Source organism: Triturus cristatus, chromosome 11, assembly GCF_964204655.1.
Source record: "Triturus cristatus chromosome 11, aTriCri1.1, whole genome shotgun sequence".
Lineage (NCBI taxonomy): Eukaryota > Metazoa > Chordata > Amphibia > Caudata > Salamandridae > Triturus > Triturus cristatus.
Window position 1 is genome coordinate 787,675,908 of NC_140594.1, and position 14,799 is coordinate 787,690,706.

The 14,799-nt window shown below is 46.1% G+C and overlaps 1 protein-coding gene across 1 annotated transcript in view; it reads left to right on the forward strand.

Moving 5' to 3' along the window:
* The window catches only part of DAW1 (dynein assembly factor with WD repeats 1), a 151,127-nt gene that overhangs the window by 58,113 nt on the left and 78,215 nt on the right, over positions 1-14,799 (forward strand). The window contains exons 4-5 of the mRNA XM_085634505.1: positions 8,990-9,048; positions 10,067-10,189. Of these exons, the coding sequence (XP_085490631.1) occupies positions 8,990-9,048; positions 10,067-10,189 (182 nt within the window). The remainder of the gene's footprint in view (positions 1-8,989; positions 9,049-10,066; positions 10,190-14,799) is intronic.

Genomic DNA, 14,799 nt, shown 5'->3' on the forward strand with positions numbered 1-14,799 from the left:
GTCGGTAGTCCTTACTGGCGATCGCATTCTTGTATGCCCGGGTGACACCCTGAGGTCGGAGGGGCAGTGTTTGCTGGAACACAGTGCTTTTTTGCAAACCAGACTGGTGCCTGACACACTGAGTGACAGTACAGATGGTGGGTAGGCTTTGGAGGTATAGGAGGGTGCCTGGCATGGAACCAATGGGCTTTGACTTGGATATTTACACAATGGCTGGGGCAGTCAAGGTAGAGCTTGTTCTTCCACGGATATGCCCGCGATGCAATACCAAAGCCCAGAAGGTCTAGTTGACCCAGGGAGGACTGGAGAAAGATGGTGATTTGATCACAAACTGTAATGTTAAAACACTGACTGTATTTATGACTGTGTCTCAAATTTGTTGCTCCATGAAAGTTTAGTTGATCCTCCCTGAGGGTTGGCAGGGTGCCTAGAGTTGCCAACCATGATGCAGATTAATAGTGAGTGTATGATGGGTGAGGCATTGTTCTGCTCTGCGGCAGGAGCTGGTGGAGGGCCCATCCTCTTGCGTTCCTCTGAATATCCACGTTTGTCTTGTGGATTGGGAGGGACACGGCTCATCAGCCTATATTACGCACAGTAACATCTTTAGTTGAGGAGGGGGAGGAGAGGAGGGAGGGAGTTGGGGCGGTCACCGGTATCCTTCTGGCTGATAGTTGAGCTGGAAGGAGTTCTGCATATTCTGCCTGGAGGTGGAGAATGGGTTGAGGGGGAGGGTTTGAGGAGATGCTGATTGGATTTGCTGTTGATGTTCTTTTAAGGGAAAGTGCTCTTGATGCTCATGAACCACACTGTGACGGAGGTGGAGAGGCCATGCTTATGCCACCTCGTATTCTGCATATGCCCGAGGGACCCTTACATGGGTGGCCCCTGGAGTCCCTTTCCAAAAACTGAGGGTTTGTAAGTACCCAGACGGAAGTATGTCATCCTGCCCTTCACACTAGGCGTCCATGAACTCTGCCTGGTTAATGTTTACACTTCCAACTTAGGCAACAGGCCTTTTTTGAGTAGGTGCTTGTGGCGGCACAGGGGCTTCTAACCACAGAGATGATTGTAACTAAGGACTACAACTGCTTGTTGGGTGGTGATTTGGACTGATCCCGCCGTGTCAGGGTACTAAGCCTAATGTAACCAAAGCTGTGAGACAAATGATGCAGGGGGTGGGGTTTGCCATTACTTAAGTGGCCCAGCACCTACAGGCACATGCATACTCCTGCTACACTCCAGAAGCTGACACACGCAGTGGGCTTGACTATTTCCCCACACAGGTGAAAGCATCACAAAGGGTGATGGACATGACCTACTTGGCCTGATACATCTCAGACCACTCACATCTCGTCTGCTTTAGACTTACTCTTTGGCTAGACAAGTGCCACAAGTCTAGTTGTGGAGGATGCAGGCGAAGGCCCTCACTGACCCAGTCAAGAGGGGGGGGGGGGGTACTATCGCAGATGCCCTGACTGATTACTTCACCCATATTTGGGAGGGCACCCAACACAGAATGACGGAACGGGATGCAATGAAGGTGGTGCTCAGAGGAGTGGGCATGTCAACCACTACAGGTATCCAACAAACATTCAAGAGGGACCTGACACTGCAGGCAGAAAATTTGGCAACCCTGGAGAGAGCACTGCCGCAAGATCAGGTGGTGCGCTCGGAGTGGGGGGAAGCGAAAAAACTAGTTAATTCCTTGTGGGAACGCCTTGAAAATATGTTCAACTCTTTTATAGATTACTTCTGCACTTGGAGGGAGACAGGGTGGGCAGGTTACTGGCCAGGATGATAAAGCAGGAACACCACACAGAACCAATACTGATGATCAGAGATCATGCATGGAAGGAGGTACATACATAGAAGGTCATTAATGAGACGCTGACTGACCATCTCCGGAGTGTCTATGCATTGCCCTGTGATGCCTTGATCTTTCTGGTGGCAGCCTACCTGGACTTGCTGCAAATGACACGATTGGACGGAACTGACCTGGTGGATTTAGAGGGCCTCTTAACCAAACAAGAGATATTACAGGCCATAGATTCCTTCAAGATGGCTAAAGCCCCAAGTGGGGATGGGTATTGCCTACTGAGCTTTACAGGTCACTCATGGAGACTGTGGCCGATAAACTGCTTCAAGTATACTAAGAAGCCCTAGAGAGAGGGGTGCTTCCTGCATCCATGCAAGATGCTCTGGTCATGCAGATAACCAAGCCAGGGAAGGATCTGTTAGGCACAGCCTCCTACTGCCCCCTGTCTTTATTAAAAATAATTCAAATGTACCATACCATTGCCACCCATTCAGGGTTTATCCCCCGCAGAAGCACCCTTTGCAACTTGCTGAGGCTGTCACACGTCCTTCTTGCGCCTGTCTGGACCATCATCAGTATACCCTTGCCTTTGTAGCTATAGAGCAGGCATTCGATTCGGTCAGCTGGGAATAAATATGGCTCATAATAGACAGAGTGGGGTTGAGTTCCAGGTTTGTCATCTGCATAAAACTGCTCTATACACAGCTTCTGGCGCAGGTGCGAACGGGACGCTTAGTGTTAGAAGTGATCCAGCTGCAATGGGCTACTCAACAGGGGTGTCCCCTTTGCTGTTCATCCTGGCGATGGAGCCAGTGGTATGCAGGTTGCAGCAGGTGTTGTGGGGCTGGGGAATACAGGTGGGACAAACAACCCATGTTGTATCGCTATACATGGATGACGCCATGGCTTATTTGCGTCAGCCAGCCATATCCGCTCCGATTCTCTTGAACTTGATGAGGAAATTTGGGGAGCTCTCGGGATTACATGTGAATTCGTTGAAATCTGCATTATTCCCGGTGGGCCAGCTGAAAGTGATATCGTCCGATCGGCTCCCTGAGTTGGATTTGCCCTGGAAAACGTACAGCGTCCGATACCTCTGCATGCACATATTGCACCAGGTACAGGAATGTGATACATTAAATTTAGAGCGCGTGAATGCAAATCTCCGACCATCCATTACATTTTGGAATACACTGAAGCTTTCCCTGATGGGGAAGGTAGCTTCAATTAAAATGATTGTGCTTCCCGGTTGCCTTTATATATTGCAGGGCACCATATATGAGATTCCCCGGAGTGTCTTTTGGGAGCTGGACTGGCTCCTTGTGGAATAGCTGTGGACTGGAAAGTGGTGCTGGGTTGGGCCTGCCATGCTAAAGCTAGAATGGGATAAAGATGGGATCAAAGTACAGGACCTTGAAATGTATTGCCTTGTGTCGCAACTGTAGCATGCTGTGCACTGGTTCGATGACGAACCCAAATGGGAGAAATCCCTGCTGGCTGGTACATTGGGGGGCGCCGACTTGTGGGGCCCTATTGTTGCGTAGCAATGGAACACCTGGGAATCTCCTACATGTAATAACCTTGGTATCCAGACTTTGGGAGAGGGCGGTGCGTGGAGTGCTTGAGAGGGCACCCTATGCACTGAAGATATGGAAAATTCTGACTTTTGTACAAATTGCCCAGCTGGTGGGAGGGGGGATGTTTTACATTAGTTGATTTATACCCGGCAGTCCATTTTATTACCCTGCAGGAAGCAATTGAGACATTTGGCCTGGGAAGGGGTCAGTTCCTCTAGTATGCCAAAATAGTGGCCACGGTTTGAGATATATGGTCAGGGTTTCCTGACTCACTGAGCCTACTCAGACACACGTTGAACTGCTGACATTGGCGGGTGGTTGGCGACTTATCACACTCATATATAGCGCCTTACGATCAGATAAACTCAGGACTTCCCATAAAGCTGAGGAAGCATGGCAACAGGTTAGTGAGCACCCAATTACAGCGGATGAGTGAACCAGGATACATAGGGGAGGGATACCAGAGGTCTCTGTTAACGCAAGGTTTAAACTTTCTCAATAAAATATAGTACATATTGCACACCTCACACCTAAGCAACTGCATACAATTTACCCCTCCGGGAATCCTGGGTGTGTACACCGCGAGAATACACCAGCTGACTTTTTTATTGTAGTGTGGACCTTCCCTCAAATTGTGCATTATTGGGATGAGGTCCTGGGACACCTGCATAGAACTACAGGCTGGGTGATCCCCAGGGAACTGAAACAATGTCTACTGGGACTGGTGCCTGCAAGGAAAAATAGGAAACTTAGTAGAAAATGTGTCCTCCTAGGACTAACTGCAGTTAAAAGATGCATAGACATTAGATGGCTGAGCCTGAGGCCTCCCCCTGATGGCGGACTGGTGGCAGGATATGACGGAATGGGCTGAGAAGGAGGAGGCACATTTGAATAAGGTGAGACGCAATGATAGGCTAGTGGATTATCTGCTTGCATGGGGTACCATGATTAATGACCTGACTGACGACAGTGTCGCTGCCTTATTGGCTGCGATGGGTGTGAATCGAGAGGGGGATTCACGGGTGCTGCACCCCCGAATACAGTGGGGCAGCAGTGGCATAACCATGAGGATAGTCACTGACTCCGAGAGGTGTGAATGAGCAGAGGGACAAAATGTTGGAGCTAAACTGTAATACTTTGAATCACCTGAAGTGTGAATACTCATAATGAGCAGAGCACAGGAGGAATGAATGAATGAATGAAATAAGCTTTATTTCGATATGAGCATATCATAAAAGCGTGTACACTTATAACATAGACAAATATAAAAATCACAGAACTAATCATAAAACTGTGATATCACCAGATATCCAAGGCAGACAGAAGGTAAAAAGTACATATAAACAGAATAAATAAGACAGTTTCTTTAAAAGAGAATATAAGCAATCAGTATAACAAAAAAGAAAAATCTGCTTATGCGTGGACTACGAGGGCTTTTGATCTTATAAGCCAAGACCACCTCAGAAACTTAGATAATGCGCAAACATACAGAGATCGTGTATCTGATTTGAAGATGCGCAAAGCTGTGAGATGGTCTCTTGTGCCTAAGTCTCTACACAGGGGTTTGAGCCAATAGGTCCTTGGGATTTTATATTCAGGACATGCAAATAAAACATGTGCAATTGACTCGACTCGAGTCTCGCAGAAAGGACAAAATGGTGAGGTCTGAAGAGGTGGCTTCCAGCGTGCGGTTAATTCGCGCACTGGAAGTGTACCAACCCTAAATTTAAAATAGAGGGCTCGATCAAAAGGCTTCTGGATAATATCAAGATAAGGCTCATAACGCACTTCATCATTAAGCCTTAAAAACTCAGTGGTGCTTCTAGCACCATGAAGACTAGAATTCCTCTTCGCAGTAACCCAACTCCAGTACAATTTCTTCAGTTCAGCTTTCGGGGGTGAGGTTCTATTCACCCAAGGGTCTTTAAGACCGAGGTCACAAAGCGAGGTTTTGACATCTTTCAGCCACTTAATTTTGTACCAACAAGGCATAGACAGTATTTCAGTCAGTCCCTCAGCATACTTCGCTAACTCAGGGGTTCGCCAAAGCCGGGCCCATAAGAGAAGGGGGCGGATTTTTGCCAAGTCTTTCAACGTGTGGCACCCTAAGTCCAATGACAGAGGTACCACTGGAGTGCTCTGGGGTAGTGCCATCAAATCCTTATAAAAACTGGAATCAGACTTAGCAAGCTCATCAATATTATTTAGGCCCTATAATTCGGCACCATAAAGTGCCGAGCTCACACCTTTTGCTTTATATATCTCCAGGGCTGGGGCTATTGGCCTAGACAAAGAAGAACGATGTTCCCTGAGGAGGGCACCAGTAACCCTCTTATGATTTAAAAGCATCTTTTGTATGTGAGTTGACCAATGCATAGTATCTGAAATGCGGATACCCAGGTAATCGAATTCTTTTACCCTATCAAGGTTAACCGCATTCAGAGCTGGAAGCCGTCCTAATTTTTTAGGTGGATTCAAAATTAAATATTTAGTTTTGGCAGAATTTATTATGAGACCTCTGCCATTACAGAAGGTTTGAAAGCTGTCAAGGAGAATTTGAAGACCCATGGGCGATTTAGACAACAAAAGAGTGTCGTCAGCGAACAGGAGAGTTGGAATACGTTCGCCCGCCAGGGATGGCGCGTCAGAAGGAACTTTCATCAGGTGCTCCACTACACCATTCACGTAAAGTGAAAAAAGGGTAGGGGCAAGGACACATCCCTGGCGGACACCCCTGTTTACTGGGATTCTCTCTGTTTTCTGGCCCTGAGAGCCCCACCGCACTTGCGCGTAGTTTCCCTCGTGAAGTTTTATTAGTAGAGCCAATAGATTAGGTGGAATCTTCATGCTGGCCAGGACATCCCACAGAGTAGGTCGGGGAACTAGATCAAAAGCTGTTTTGAGATCTATAAAGGCGAGGTAAAGGCTGCCCTTTCCGAGGAGGACAACCTTCCAGTAGATGAGGAGCAATCTGAAAACTTGTTCTATGGTACCTGTCCCGACCCTGAAGCCTGCCTGATAGTCTGAAAGGATGTTATTGTCATTTGCCCAGAATAAGATCCTCTCCAGGATCACCTTCCCAACAACCTTCTGGGTTGAATCAATCAGACTAATTGGGCGATAGTTGGCTGGGTCGTCCCTGCCACCCTTCTTAAAAATCGGGACTACCTCAGCCCCCTTCCAAGATTCAGGGACCGAAGCACCATTAGCGATGGCATTGATTAGGGTGGAAAGAAGCTTCCCCCAACTGACTGGATCTAATCTGAGGACGTCACCAGGGATACAATCAGGACCAGCTGCCTTCTGGGGGACAATGGACTTAATAGCATTGACCACTTCCCTTTCAGTAAAAGGGTTAGTATTCAATGTACCCACGGAGGGGAAAGCCTCCATAGAAACAGGCTCCCCCTCACTCTCAGGCAAGGAGGAGTAAAGTTTGGAGAAATGCTCAAACCAAACCACACTAGTGATGTTACAAGTCATAAGCTCATGGGCTGGTCTATTCTTAGTCCTAATTATGCTCCAGAAAGGACCTGAGTCACGTTTTAAAGAAGCCTCCCTTAGTGCCTGCCAATACTGTTCTTCCCAAGCCTTTTTAGCATTTGACACACAGATCCTATACTCCTTCCTGGCCAGCTGGATCTTAGACGTGATCCTACTTTTAAGGGCCGTGATTAAGGCAGATTTCTTCCGCCTACAGTTTTGTGTATACCAGCCGTCCATGGGTTTGTGCTTAACCCCCCCCCCCTCGCTGACCCGCCTTTACCGTATACTCGAAATAAATTCCCCAGCTCTTTGATAGTACCTTGAAAAATTATTGGGACCTTGCCGTAAGCAGCCTCCTGAGTATTAAACAGGAGGAGGTTGGGGGGTGGGGGGGTAAATGTAGTTTGTTCATTGGTTTTTATGTTGTTTCAAATGACCTTAAAGGCATTTGGTATTGCTCACTGTTGGGGCAGACGCTTGGATTACTCATGCACTGAAAATGGCTATACTGTGAGGGACCGAGCCATTGGATACCATCTTAATGAGTAATTATACTGAGTATTACTTGGAAATGTATAATACTGAAATAGCAATAAAAAAAGATACATTAAAAAAAAAAAAGATTCCACACCTCACAGGTAACAACTTGGACAAATCAGTCCTCCACACACAGCTCCGCATCCTCATCAATCTCCTTTGAAAGCGACAAATATCTCTTAATGGTAGGTCATGAGGATGAAGTCAACAGAAAATGTCCACATGTTCAAATCACCATTGGAAACCACGGCATCATCTTCATACTAGACAGCAGAGTGTTGCTAAACTACATTAGTGTAGAAGAACTGCATGCAACCTATATAAAAATCTACACCTGGATGGTGAAGAAACCATTACCCTGCTTAGGGAAATTCATGACATCACTTGCATTCGACAGCCCACTGCAGAACAACTTAAACTGATCGCAGTCCTATACATGGTAGAAGATATACCACCAGCAGTGTGCCAACACCCTAAGTTGTTCACAGGATTGAGTAAAATGAAAGATGTTACTATGCAACTATACATTAATGAAGTCAAACCAGTAGCCCAACATCACAGAAGGATACCATTCCACCTACAAAAGTTGAAGTATAAATCAACGAGCTACTGAATGCAGACATCATTGTGAGGATGGAAGAGCCAACGCTAGTTTTGTACCTAAACTCAACACACAGAGACAAGTTCGACTCTGTGTAGCTATGAGAATACCCTTCACTGAAATTCGATGAGAGCGGTACACCCAGTGCTATCTCTGTCAGAAATGATTGCTCTCCTCAAAGGAGCTCATATATTCTCAAAACTGGACTTGAAAGGATATCACCAACTGGAGCTGCACATAGACTCGAGATACATCACAATATTTATGTCATACCTAGGTGTATTTCGATATAAGCGACTTCGTTTCGGGGTTTCATCAGTGGCTGAAATCTTTCAAGAAGTGATGAAATGAGTAATCAGTCCAGATGTGAATGCATTGAACTACAGTGACGATATCTTAATATTCAGAACAACAATAGAAGAATATGACCTAGCACTGGAACGAATATGTTGAGCACTTCGAAAAGCCAACCTGACGTTAAACCCAGCCAAGTGTGTGTTCCAGCGTAAAACAAAAATTCTACGTCCACATCTTTTCTAGCCACGACATGAAGCCTAATCCAGATAAAGTCGCGGCACTAAATGAAAGACAAGCTGCCAAGGATGTGGGAGATTCCATGTCATTCCTGGGGATGGCGAGCTACTCTGCTTGGTACATCCAGGATTACATGACGATCAGCATCGCCCTGAGAGAGCTGACGAGGAAATGTCACAAGTTCGACTGGATCCCAGACTATGATGCGTAAACTAATTTTGCTGTCTGATGTTTCTCAAGTTGATTCTTGTCCTTTTTCTGTTTGTATATTTTCTATGATTTAAGGTTGCTGTTGAGCTGACCATATTGTTCTGGTTAAGAAAAGTAGAAATTGTAATATGTTCCCACAATTTAGATTTCCTTGAAAAGGGTACATAAACTTAGCCTAGGGTTCAAGATACTGATGTTCAATATTGTTATTGTTTCCCTTTTCAGGTTCTTAGAGCACACATTCTTCCATTGACCAATGTGGCATTCAATAAATCTGGCTCCAGGTATGTGTTCTTCTTCATCGGGCAATGTGATACTTTTCAGTGTTTGGTAACTATTTTGTTGGTATAAACTTTAACTTGTTTGTATTAGACATCACCTTACGATAGAGACACACTTCCATTACACTGACTACGATATTTTGTTGCTCCCAGTCGACTCCTTGTTATTCTCTTACCATTTAACCATGCATCCAAGGGATGGGCTTGTGTCGCATCTAGGTGGAGTCTATATAGTATGCTCTCATTGTTTAGCTGCCTCTCAAGGGGATTCCTCCTGTCTTGCGTCTAGTGTTCTCTGGTTGCATAAGTGCACCTTCAGAGGTTGGGTGTTTTATTGTTCCTGGTGGACTCCATACAACATTCTCTGATTGATTAACCTTGCGGACAAGCTTGAGGCATTATCATTTGTCGATAAATGATAACCTTTATGATTCATGACCCTTAATCATGATGGTTTCGACCTTATGACACAGGCTGCCTCTATTCTCACATTCTTCGCAACACTTCATGCTTAAGACAGTGCTGCAAGCCTCACCATTTTCGGAGCATGTCTTTGAACCCCATGTGCCTCAACCAAGATCTCACACATGGCACATTCTACAGACAACATCTTTCCAACCACACATTTCTAAAAGGGCACCTAGTGGATGGTAAAAATCACAGCACTTTATCACCATGTCAGGGCACGTTACAAATGCTACTTTTTTGCATGGGTTTGAGCCTTCATATACGAATCCAAGCTGCATTACACGCCTCTCTATTTTCTTAGTTTTTCAATGTGCCTGACAAGTATTATCATCCTCCATATCTTGTCTGTAAGTCTTAATTAATGAGGTTGATTAAATAATGTTCTCTATGTAAGAAGTATTATTGTTCTGTTTTAGAGCATTGAATCGTGCATTTTAAGCCTAAAGATTCCAGTTTTTTTACTAGTTTCACAATGTTTTGTGATATGCGGTTCAATTGTACATTGCGGAGGTTGTCTTTTTAGTTTGCATAATGCTATTTTGAATCGTTACAGCTTTATCACTGGAAGTTATGACAGAACATGCAAAGTCTGGGACACTGCCTCTGGAGAAGAGCTTCATACACTGGAGGGACACAGAAATGTAGTCTATGCCATTGCCTTCAACAATCCCTATGGGTGAGCTCATTCTCTAAACAAACATCTTCTGTAAAAGAAATATCTGTTTTTATTATCCTTCAGCTATATTTTGTATGCTTTTGCATATTGGTTTTGTAGAACTTGCTTAATGGGAAAAAAGTTGCAAACATCAGTTTGTTTGTACGTGCTGCACCAGTATTCTGCTTCCTCACTTTAATATGCTGTATACCACAAATAAGGTTAACCTGGTAATTCTAGGGATCTGGGCAATAAATCAGATCTGCAACACAATGATCCCCTTGGAGAGAGGAGAAAGCCTATCCTTCCATGTCTAATGAGAACCATAAACTAATTATTATCGGTATAGTATATCAATGCAATTTATTATTCTTGCAATAACTCAATCTATCACAATTTTAGTAGAAAATCTCAGTAGAAAATGTCATGTAGGTGCTCCACAAGCGATGCAGTGCATTGTGACATACGCGAATAAAGTGCACTAGTGCTTATTTACGATATGTACAGTCTAGGAACTGATGTGGAAAATTACAAATACAAGACTCAAATTTAGAGTTCGTTGAATAAAAAGTGAGTCAACAACATCAGTTCTCTAGTAAAAGTCGACGTTTCAACCCCACACATAATTTATAACAGGGTCATCATCAGGACCTATTTTTGTTTTATCTTTACACTACTGCCACTGCAGTGTTCGGATCAGCCAACAGAAGCATCATTGGTGGTTCTCCAGCTCATTCAGGCCACCACAGCAGAAAAATATGCACATCACCATACCAAAAAATGCTTTTCTTTTTCTTTTTATATATGCTTCTTCATGCTTCACTGTACATTTTCCTTAGAGGCCAGATGCCCCTGTCCCTCTGGGGCACCTTGTGTGCATCCATAACTGGGGCTGCATGGGGTGCCCACTCTCGAGCAGCTCTGCTGGCTCCCTCTCCAGTGCAGTAGTTACGTGCTAATCCGAGACTGCCACATCAGCACACCACCCTAATTACAACCCTCCTGCACAGCTTTCTGGAATATTCAAAGTTGATAACTTTCAGTAGTCTATGTCAAAACCTTCTCAGCCCTGCTGCCCCTAACGGACACAGCGACCTAATCCCTGCCCTTCAAAACATCAAAAGGCAAGCCCCTCCTGTGTTTGGCTGCAGAGATCTGCCCTTCCACCTTTGTTTCTGTGGGCTTGAGGTTGCCTAGGCCAGGTGCAATGTCAAGAGGTAATTAGCACATGCAGATTTCCTCCCCGCCTCTTTCTTTCCTGGGACTGGGCCAAGCAATGTCTAATGACTCTATTGTTTGGGAAGGTCTTTTATCCTCCTGCTGGCTAGCGGAGTAATTCATTTGCCCCAGTAGGGGGGGACAAAGACCTAGAATCTGATTATGGCTGAGCCAGGGAATTATGATTCTTCAAGAGCCCTAAGGAGTACAGAGATCACAAAAGTGACTGTGGGTCTGCATTTGTTGTAACTGTTTTTCCTAATATTGATATCCGACCGGTAGCTGTAGGTCTAAAAATGGTGAAATTGTGGGGTGGAGCAGGCTTTGCCCATAAGGTATAATGCAGTGAGCACACACACTTTTCAGTAAAGCACTACAAATTTACACTATGAATGCTCACTCGCATTATATGACTTATGGGAGGTTATGACTAATCCCTGAAGGGTATCACCCATGCCTGCCTACATGTGCGCACATACCGGGCTTAGCTAGACGATAGCCTCTCACAGCCAGTAAGCACCCATGTGCACACCAACTGTGAGAAGTTGGCCTGGCATATGCTGGTCACTAGTTATAGTGGCCACCTTGCACCAGTCCAATTCGACTCTTATGGTAGATAGGTTTAAGACAACCTTTTAAAGAAAGCTATCCTAGTGGTAGCTGTGGAGAGCAGCCTTCAGGCTAAGTCTCAGAGGAATGTAAAGCAGCTTGTTTTACCTTATAATCTCTTGAATTACCAAATTAAAGGACACCACACAGGTATATATATCAAATATATATGTATTTATTTCTAGACACACTCTACTAATCTCTTTATGAGATTAGAAGTCAGGAACACATTCAAATATCAACGTTTCACAATAAGATAAGCACAAATATGGCTGGGGCCCTAGGGGCGTACCAGACCATATACTAAAAAAGAGGTTTAGGAAAGTCGACTTGCAGACTGACAAGGCCTAGGACCTGTAGAATCGCTGGGGCTTCACTACTGCAGTGAAAGCAGGTAAGTAACAGACCCACGGGAGACGCATGCAGTGTGTGAACACAGCTGCGGGTTCCCTATAGATTACAATGGAGCAAGTCGCGGTTTGATTTTTAAAGTTTTAGGGTACTTAGAGGAAGTCTACAAGGAAGCCACTTACAAGGTAAGTAATTCGAGGGCCAACACACACTAGGGCACCGTAGTGCACGAGTTACCTCACCCAGGGAAGCCGGGTGCATAGGTGTCTTTTGGTGTCAGGTCGCGTCGCTGTTTTCTATGGAGACCAAAGAAGATTTGCTGCTTGCGAAGACTGAAGAAGTGTCCGGTGGAATCCAAGGGTGGATTCGAGATGCAGATGACCTGAAAATTGAAGGGACAGTGTTCAAAGTCACTTGCCAGTGACCCGGGGCCAGGAAGATGGATGCCCACGGAAGTCGGGTGATTTCAGGTGATCAAGGGTGTTTTGACTCTTTGCTCACGAGGTCCAGGAGAGATCGACGATGACTAGCAGCTGGATTCGGAGTGTCCCACGACTTCTGCAGCTGACTGCGGTGTCGGCAACTAAATTGGAGCCAACAAGCCTTGGCAACAGCAGTTCTCGTGGAAAGCGAATTTAGTCAATGGTGCAGACCAGCAAGGTCTGAGGGACACACCCAGCGAGGGTGAGTGAGGGCAGGCCTGGAGCAACCAGGGGAGCCCTTTGAGTCGATAAAGTCTTCGGGGGACCCACAAGCCAATGGGCAAGGGATCGCGAATACGCCTCTTGAGGAAATGCTTCACAGGAGCCCACGGTCACTCGGGTTGGGGTAGGCCTCTGATTTTCGCTGCAAAACCTGCTGGAGGCTTGGGCCACAAATGGTCCAAAGCACAAGTTCGTAGAACGTCGTGAAGGGGTTGCACTCGACAATAGTGCACGGTACCCGGGTATTGCTGTTCCTCGTCACTCTTGGGGTCCACTCGCCTCAGCTCTGCTGCGGACTCACAATGGTCATCGAGAAGTCAGGAAATTCACTTCCGGGGCTGCAGGGACTTCGGACTCCGGCAGGAGCAGGAAAGTTTGTGCCCGTTGATTAGTGTTTCTGGTGCCTGCCAAGCAGGGGGGTCACTCCTTGACTCCAAGGGAGATTCTTCTGTCTTCTAAAGGTAGTGGAGCGCCGAAGGGCCAGGATTCTTCTTTGTAGAGCATCGTCCAGGGTTATCTACTTTGCAATGGCAAGATTTCCTATCTTTTACTGAAGATAGGGGAGGGGCTAGCTCTAGGACCACTCCTCTGGGAGGGTCAGGGTAGGGGGTGGTTACACCCACTTCCCTTTGTCCAGTTTCGTGCCAGAGCAGGGACAGGTAGCCCCTGAACCGGTTTGAGCTGGCATATGCACAGAGGAGCCTACTGCTCCCCCAGTGCAGGACTTCAAAGCACTCTAGAAGTGCACCCACCCAGCCCCAATACACTAAATCCTGTCTGGAAGGTAGTGACACCTCCCTGTGATAGGATGCCTGTTGTTGGGCCTCCTCCACTGCGAGTTTCAGTCAGCAGCAGGAGGGCAGCCCAGTGTCTGTGCTGGTGGCATCCATTTTGTGATGCCAGGGCTCTTTCAGATTTCTACCGTGTTACCACAGTAGGTACATGTCGTCCCCTCTAGAAGGGGGGGATCATACTCCCACACCAGTTACTGGTGTGGGGGTATGATTTCAAGTTGTTTGACACCAAACAAGACATGTTTTGATGCAGTCATTCCAAAGTTAGCATTTACCGGTAGGTTATAATGCACGTAAGAGTATATGGTTTAACTGCATCCACAAACAGCCACAAAGAATAGACCCTGCCAGCTGCAGAGGGGCCCTGCTCAAGCAGAGGCACCCCCTCACATTGTAAACCAAGCTCCCTGCCCTCAGGATTGATAGGGCCTGCCATAGGGGTGGCTGATAGGTTTATATGTGTGTGTAAGGTGAGATATAGGAACCTATACCTCAGTGAGGAGTGCTAACACTACCTCACCCAGGCTGCAGTAGCAGGCCTGTGGTGTCAGAATGAGTCTACTTCCCAGGGGTGGCATAATACATGCTTCAGCCCCTGGTAAACCTGTGAAGTGCCCATGCCCTAGGTACCTAAGGCACCATATACTAGGGGCTCATAAGGTACCACAGTATCCAATCATTAGTGCATCTAGTATGCACTCAAAGTTGTTTAGAGAGAACAGAGAGACTGGGGCCATGATTAGAAGGGACCCAGCCAGACTATAGCCAGAAACCAGTGTATACATCAGAAAAAAAGTGGGGGCAACATAAGTGCAGATCCTACACTCCTACACCAACCTTGAAACTCTTACCCACCTACGCAGCAGTGGAATTTACCTTAACCGGCAGACATTAGCGGTAAGCATCCTCAGTCCTTTTATCCAGAATTTACAGTGTGTGAGACTCATGGTAAAAG